Source organism: Vitis vinifera, chromosome 6 (genome assembly GCF_030704535.1).
Source record: "Vitis vinifera cultivar Pinot Noir 40024 chromosome 6, ASM3070453v1".
NCBI lineage: Eukaryota > Viridiplantae > Streptophyta > Magnoliopsida > Vitales > Vitaceae > Vitis > Vitis vinifera.
This window is the reverse complement of record NC_081810.1, coordinates 24,221,819-24,230,654: the sequence shown is the minus strand read 5'-3', so window position 1 is coordinate 24,230,654 and position 8,836 is coordinate 24,221,819. Positions and strand designations below refer to the sequence as shown.

The window sequence follows — 8,836 nt, the reverse complement described above, 5'->3', positions numbered from 1 at the left end:
TCTAACAAAGCTTACCATTTTATCTCTGATTTAGATCCATTTGCAGTAAGCACACAACACAAAATCCCACTCAAAAGAGTCTTGTAACAGAACAAAGATCCAAGAGACAGCAATGCAGCAAAGAGAGAGGGGCAATCATCAGTCTTTTTCCTTTAAAATTTTCACTGGATCAAACACATTGTTTGAAACTATGTACTGGTATATGAGAGATTCAGCCTATGCCGTTTTCATCTTCCACAAGTCGGAATAGTTATCTTCAGGGTGTCATCCCAACTAGAAATAGGTACCTTCTGGAGGTTGGACAAGCTTTCGGTTGTGGGGGGCTGCCATTTCTTTCTTCAGCTGCGTCAATATGTCTTCCATTGTGAACTCCCGCTGCCAATTTGCCAGCATCCCAAACTTCTTTGCTTCAACCTGGCATCAATCGGACTCCATCATTAGCTTTGCAAGGCAACTCGTACTGAGACCTTTTAATGATCCATAAATTTGGAATTCAGGAATATGACAAAGATTTGACATAATTAATGATACTGCCATTTTAGTGAAAGGGAGAGCAACTTCAAGGGATAACAATTACTAACACAACAGAAAAGTTTTCATCCATTTTAAGATCCTGTTCTCACTTAATGCATCGGTATTTTGTCAGTCAAAATATGAACCTTCTTGGGTATGAATGAGATGCAATCTTAGCAAATAACATGTTCAAGAACAGTAAAAGGCCTACTAATTCTACAAATTATAATCATTAGATGTTATATTTCCTTTTCTTTTTTTTCTTTTTTTTGATAGGTAGTTTTTTTTTCTTTTTTGGTCTCCATTGGGATTTGAACCTGGAACCTCCATAAACCCACCCCAACCCTTTTACCACTTGAGCCAAGCCTCCAGGGCTTAGATGTTATATTTCCATGAAGTTGCTTCCACAAACCCCATCTTTCTCTGTCCCCAGTATTTCAGTTACTTGACGAATCACCATTTTTTTTAACCAAGTAAACAAGACGCACATGAACTAATGGAAGCAGGATCAAATGTTGTAACCAGAAAAACAAATTTGAAATTTTAATTACTTCACAAATCAATTAGACAGCAGATCAAATCACAACTTTACCACTCCAGTCTCATGATTCACACAAATCATGTTGATGCGTGAATGGAACCGTACACTAGGAGGCTTCTCCGGATAATCTTTATCACAAAAAAGCTTCAGTTGATAAATGCGACCTTCATGTACAGACTGAAAAAGTAATTAAAATAGTTAATGAACATAAAATCTGTATGTATAGATGTGAGAATACATGATACACGATGGAATAAGCTATCAAACACAAAATCTTCAATGTGATATTTTTCAACTTTTCTTAACAGAAGGTAGCCCAGGATCAGGAGGGAGCAAGATTCTCCATTCCCACTGGACCTAAATTTAAAACCAAAGTATCAAACTTCAAATCAGGAGGCAACAAGTGCCCAACTCTGCTGAGCTTAAAACCTTAAATTAAAATATAAAAATAAATAAATCCATTTCAGTAAATGAAATTATCCAGTTATAAGAATAACATTCTGGTGGGCAAGTCACAATAGAATGCAAATTAAAGCTGGCTTAATGGGCATTCTATGTAGCTCAACCTGGACTACATCAAGTCCACTAGGGTAGCAACTGGCTTCAGAGAGTCAATAGAGCATCTACATCAGAATTAAGTATGGTTGGGTTTAATGTTCTCTCTTTTCTTTTCTCTCTCTCTCTCTCCCGCCCTTTTTTTGTGGGTGGGTGTGTGTGGGCATTCTTAAGAAATGATTTTCCTCCACAAGCAGATTGAATGACTTAAGTGAGGAGAAAAAAAAAAAAAAATTTCCAGTGCAACAAGTACTCAACTCAACCTTACCTCATCAATTTGGGGTTGAAAAGTAAAAAAATGGTCCTTGTCAGCATTTTGGTCTCTAGGGCTCTATTTCCTGATAGGTCATTCTTCTTCTCACCCACACAGTGCCCACATCCTTTAAGCTTTCCTATCGTTCATGCAATGCCTACAACTTCTTGGACTACATTGCAAAATCTTGCTGATGCTGTCATCCTTTTCTCAGTTTCCACTACTTAAAGTCACGACAAAAGACAACGATTTATAGTTACTTTTACTAGCCCATCTTGAGATTCAACATCCTCTATGTTTCCACACTCCACAATGATCTTAGCCTAATGGCCAGAAAGGTATAACAGTCAACACTCTGTACATTAGGCATGGCAGATCATGCACATCATATTCCCACATCAATGGTCGATAAAAATCGATTAAACAACACACATAAGAACATTTTTCTCATCCATCCTTCCTGCTTTAACTCATTGGGAAGTTCCTCTTTTGGCCATTGGTTAAGAAAGAATATAAGAAAAATGATGACTTGAGTATCTCTTGGCCATCACCATGCTCTATGGTTATAACTTATCAGCTCCTTGACTATTAAAGCATCCTCCAGCTTAAGATTTTCATGCCAAAATAACTGATGAAATCTCCCCTGACACATGCCCAATCAGTTCATCCATAACTCAAAAAACGATAGAAGCCTAATGCAGTAATACTGACTCATGTAAACAGTCCACTGTAGGAAGTCACATGTAGTTACTCCATTTTCATGCCAAAATCACAAACACATCAGCCATATCCTTGATCATGAAACAGAACTGGTTAATAATCCTTTAGTCCTTTTATAGGACCCACCATACTATTTCCCTATGAATCAAATCATTAGCTTTCTCTAAGACAATAAAGATAATGTTGTGGAGCAATAATTTAGGTTGTGTAATTGAATGGTGAATGGCCAGAAAGCACTTGCATGGGTTAATCCTCATGGCATGAAGCTAATTTTCATTTTCTTTAAATTATAATACTTCTCAAATATATGAAAATAAATAAAATCAAACTTTAGGTCCCCTTGGATGCACCATGAAATGAATTAATTAACTCAATGCACCAAGTCTACCTAAACTCAAGAGATAGACCCAATGTCAAATCATGAAAGACAACAATGATGGAATTTACTTGCCTTGATTCTGATTGACAATTGTTCTAACACTCATATCACAACCTCAGACAACATCCAAAGATTGCCAACATATCTATTCCATACTCCTCCTGTACAATCTACCACAGATCTCCCTATGTCTTCATCATAAGCTTCCTCCAAGACAATAAAGACAATGCGATAGCATTACATATACTCCAATGTTTAAAAATATACTTTTATGTCAAATGCCTAGAAGTTCGATACACTGAAAAGCATGCAATCAATATCTAAAAGTTTAAGGCACCCCACTGGAAGAGGATTGATCCTTTTGGAACATAATGAATGAATAAGAAATGTTACAGCAAGAAAAATGTTTTAAGGCTGCTTACATTGTGTGGACCAATTATGGTTCCTGTCCAAGACCGCATGTATATGTCATCTCCATCATCCATTCCATAACTCACAGTACCATCTCCAATACCCTTCTCCCCACGTTCAAGTTCCTCCAGCAATCTGAAGTTGCGAGGGACTGCAAGATAACATAAAGACAAAAACACACATACCTTGTAACTTCCATCTAAGATAGTTTCACTTGAGACAAGATACCAAGCATTTCCAACTCCAGTTGTTTCACTAAAAAAATTTCAATTGCCAAGAACACATGGGCAAGTTCAACTTAAATATTGTCCATGTGACAAGACTGTACGAGGATGCAAAGTGTTACATAAGTTAAAAAAAAAAAAAAAAAAAAAAAAGAAATAGCTTGAGCACTTCGATCATAATCAGTAGGGGAAGCTTCTAAATCTTAACAAGTATTTTTCAAACATCTTTGCAGAAAATATGAAAATGTAACATATTGAAACCAAGATAGAATGAGCTATTTTTACAGTGCTCCATGTTTATAATCACCTCCTTGCTATATGTTGATTCCACTTCTTTTCTTGTTTTTTTGTTTTATGTTGTGCTGATAGGTTTGATTCTTAAGCATATCCAATGAAACATTGACCTAGAGCTTCAAATTTACTTGTTTTCGATACGTAAATAAAGCATATCCAATGCATTTTCATCTCTTTGATTGAAATAAATTTGAAGCTCTAGGTCTTCAAATTTATTTCAATCAAAGAGATGAAAATGCAGAGGCAAATTGTTGGTTTGGAGGTTCACAACCTGAGATCCACATGATTCATATCAACTCCATGGGCTCAATTTGGATGAGACTCATAATCCAGCAGCACATAGCACTCAGGAGGATCTTAGAGCATCAAAAAGTGGGCCCCAAATAGGCTATTTAGGTGCTTTGGCTTTATTATCAGTGTTTCACAGTTATTAACCGTTTCATGATTCCATTTGCAGTATATGTAATTGGTGCTAGGGACCCATATTAACTTCTGTATATAGGCTGAATGTCATCTTCTTCTTTCTTCCAGAACTTTCATTATTGAGAAGTTGAATAAAGAACTTGTAGCAGGCTTTTGGAATTTTATTCCAAAGCAGTAGTTATCTACTTTCATGGTGGCTTTTCTGCAATCAACTAACACCATTCAATGAATTTTATCACTCTTGCTCCTCCATAACTTTAGGATTATCTACTTTCAAAGACTTCTAACAGCCCATGGAGAGTGCTTTAAAGTTGTAAGCACTATTTATTCACTGTTATTTCCAGGTTAGAGGAACTCATATGTTGGGCCCCTATTACCACAAAATCCAAAATTCAGAAAACTGAAGGCCTAGTAATCATAGACTCCTCCCTAACAACCAAAGAAACACATCACCCCCTCCCCCCACCACCAAAAACAAAATCAAACAGAATAAAAAAATGTAAACAAAAACAAAGACAAGACAATAAATAAAAACTATAGATACTAGACCATCACTTCGACCATTTCCATCCTACTCAATTTTGATATCATAGCCAGGTCATAAGCTGATCCAGGCACCTCTTATAGGATATATAAATAGCAAACCTCCTTTTAGAATAAGCAAGTTGAATGCCTGCAAGACTTTAGAACCAACTACAACAATTAAACCAAGCTCAAACAGCCTATACATTGAGTCCACGTGACTTGTGAAGACTTAAGACTCTTAAGACAACCTGATTCACTAATGGCATCTCAATAATGTGATTTGAAGAAAGAGAGCATGATACTATCCAACATGACAGTAAAATGTGTTGTGTAACCCCTGTATATATTGTCAGCACAAAAGCAACATATATGTTGGATAACATACTATCCAACATGACAGTAAAATGTGTTGTGTAACCCCTGTATCTATTGTGAGCACAATACAAACATACATGTTGTGGTGTTATCCACATATGCTTGGTTGTCTACCTAACCATGCCATCCATGAAGTCATATGGTTACAGAATAGTAGCAAAAAACAATCATCACATCAACATAGTCAAGATAAGGCAAATAATGAGGAATCTCATTGACAGGAGCTCCTAAAAGACTATATAAGACCAATAAATAACATCAGAAAGAACTCTAATCACCAACCTCTCTAAATTGCACTAAATGTAAAGCTTTCCATTACTTTCCTTCAAAGTCACCCAAAAAGGTGCAAAAGGTTTTTCCTCCAATACAGTACACCTCAACACTTCAAGCCCTTAGACTAACACTTCTCCAATTAATTCTTGGCTATGCTTGCATGAAATATAGAAATGTGAATTGGTCCACACTCTATGTAAGGGAAAAAAAAAACTTAGAAAAAAGTGGCACTTCAGAATGTAACCAAACAACTCCAAACCAAGGTTAGCAAATTCATTATTCTTTCCTATTTTAAAATGTTATAGAAATATAATTGGCTGGGTTTCAGTTAGCATTTGAAACCTTGAGTGTAAGTGGAGTGGTTTGGGTCAAGCAATTTTGCCTTTGATTCAAATCCAACACAAGCCAAACCACTGAAAAATCTGATCAACCCCATTGCAAATATTCCTACCCCCGATCAAAAAGGAACCAAAAGAGTGACTTCATAAAGGGTTCAGGGCATGGGGGGATTTATTGATTACCAGAGCCCCCTTTTGGAGACTTATGTTTAACTTATGTACTAAACAGAACAAATAATAGATGATGCATCAGACCAAACTCCCAATGTTAGAGATTTCTGAAAAAAGTGGCCCCATGAGCTCCAAGATAACCCTTCAAACAGAGACTCATGTGCCAAGATGCATACAAGCAAAGAGATTGATTTTTGATTGAAATATTTCTGGAACAGCATAAAGACCCATGGATTTCAGAATGGTATCCAAACAGTCTCAATAAAGCTTAATTGTTCCTAAAATATGAACAAATGAACCCCTAATTTGGAGGTACCCTTCTACATACTACAACAATGAAGGTCATTCATTTTATGAATTATCCCAAGAATGGATGTACTGGAACCCCTAATTTGGATGCACCCTTCTACATTGTACAACAATGAAGGCCATTCATTTCAACAATTATCCCAAGAAGTCAATACATTGTCACTATAGAAACTCAGCAAAAACCATTTTTTCCTCCTCAAACCTCCGAGGCCATCTCCCACTGAACCATTCTCATGCAACTCAGAGCCTACCATTAAGGAATTTCTTTTTCTTCAGGAGACAACCATCATTCAATCAAGCAAGAAATACTAATGAGAACCACATTTTCTTTCCTGGAAAGATCACTCAACAGTCTTCTGTTTCTTTACCCAAAAATAGAAAAGAAAAGGGAATTGTAAAGAGAAAGAGAAGGAAGCTAGATTATAATAGTTGGATAATGAAATTTGTTGTGAGAATAATCTTTCATATCTTCCACAGTCAGCTTCCATTATACAAAAAACCTCTTCTCTAAGCAGATATCCTCTTCAGACAATGCCCAATTGCAGAATTCCATGCTCATGAGATTCGAGAGAAACTTCCTCAATAGAATGCAAGTAAGTTGCAACAACTGAACCCAAAACCTTAAGGGCCAACTTCAGCAAGCTAGGCACCCCCACAACTCTGAAGGAGACACATCTCATAAAGGTGATCTTCACACTAAATTTGGCACAGAGGACATTATTTCACAGAATGCAAGTAAGTTGCCATGACTGAACCTTAAACCTTAAATTAAGCCAACTTTAGTAACTGGGAACCCTTCCAACTCTGAAGATGACACTTCTAATCTTCATATTAAATTTGGCACACAGGACATTATTTTAACTAGTCAAGAATCTCCACTTCAGCTAACAGAACATCAGCTGCTGATTAGAGGAAGGAGATGAAACGACCTGAATGATCCATAGAAGGCTTTCACAGAAACCACAGTCGCAACCTTGAAATGAGTAACTTAGAACCTCATCTACACAATCAGAAAAGGAATAGATAGTGTCTACAAATCTAGGTCTTGTGAATTATGAGAAAACTTACCCTCTACAAATTCATCAATGATGTGAATATGAGCAACTATATATACAACGCCATTGAACATTTCCAGATCACCCCAAAGTTCATCTTGCAAAGTAGACAAAGACAAAGCCCAAAATCATATAACCATAAGCATGCTCCACATCAGTGAAAACTCCCAACAAATATCATTTCCTTTTTAAAACCAATGCTTGTTTACAATGAAATCATTATCCAAAACATCACCACTCTGGACATTAATTCATCAGGGTGAGCTGGTGAGCTCAACGATTTTCAACAATATTTAACCATTGGCCAACAGTTTGAACAGCATCTTACAACAACTATTCACTAAAATCACTGGCCTGAAATCTGGATACTTTGCCCTCTACAATAAATCATCCATGACAAACCAAACCACAAAAACCAAAAACATCAATTCAAGCTTACATGGATTAAACCTTGAATACTATAAAACTTAAATTGGCACCTAATCAATAAAAAATAATTACAAATAAAAACCCATCAAACTTCATCATCGGGTTTAATACAAATTACCCAAAAACCACGAATTTGTAGTGCAACCTACCTGAATAATTATCAATCAAAAAATTATACACCACTGAATTACACATAGACATCACCCTTTTTTATATAAATTTCTAATGCATCCCACCTCATTAATAGTCAATCATCAGACATACGCAACACAATTGCACATACCCATTGCCAGTTCTATATTGAAATGAAACTAAAACAAATTTCCTTTCTTTTTTTCTTTTTTCTTTTTTTCAGAATAACAATTCCAAAAAGTAAATGTACACATACAGTGCCACAAAACATATAAACTGGAAGGAAAAAACGAAGGAAGCCAAAATGGGTGGAATCTCACCGACGACGCTGGATCCTCCTGAACCAATCGTCATTTGATGGATAAGAGCTTGAGAGTATTAATCCCGAATATCTGAGAAATTGGGGAGGGGCAGAGAAAGAAAGAGGGATTAGAATGAAGAGGCAATAGGGCATGCCCTATTATATACGGCTGCGACGTGCTTGGCTCTGTCCCAGTAACAAAGGTGGGTTGATGCAGGTATTTTTAGCCACGTGTCATGTTCATTCCCTTTTAAATGAGGAATAATAGAAAGCTCAATTTTCCTCCTATGCTGTGAAATGTGCATGCCATGGCTGCCAATTTGGACCCATATTTTTTTTTCCCTAGATTTCTTTGTGAACAAAACAAGGAGAGCTGATATATATATACATGGTGAAAAAGTATCGATAAATTGGGTTAAAACTTACAGATACTATAATCATTAATTTTGATCATTATCAAAGGTGGGTTTTGTCATGGTTGAGATCACACTTTGTGATAAATCATTTCACATAAAAATGAATATTTCATTGCAATAAAAATAGAAGTGATGCGGATTATTCAAGAATCAGAGTCGATTTGTTCTAGAAAAAGAAGATATCAACGAACTTCTATGA

The 8,836-nt window shown here is 36.2% G+C and overlaps 1 protein-coding gene across 1 annotated transcript; it reads right to left on the bottom strand.

The window, feature by feature from the left end:
* LOC100248369 (ubiquitin-conjugating enzyme E2 variant 1D) lies at positions 1 to 8,575 on the bottom strand. Its single transcript, XM_002271736.4, has 4 exons — positions 8,241 to 8,575; positions 3,384 to 3,523; positions 1,106 to 1,231; positions 1 to 414 (listed from the first exon to the last, which is right to left on the bottom strand). Exons 1-4 carry the CDS (start codon positions 8,272 to 8,274, stop codon positions 274 to 276), a joined length of 441 nt encoding a protein of 146 aa, XP_002271772.1. The 5' UTR covers positions 8,275 to 8,575; the 3' UTR covers positions 1 to 273.
* Between the last annotated feature and the right edge of the window lie 261 nt (positions 8,576 to 8,836).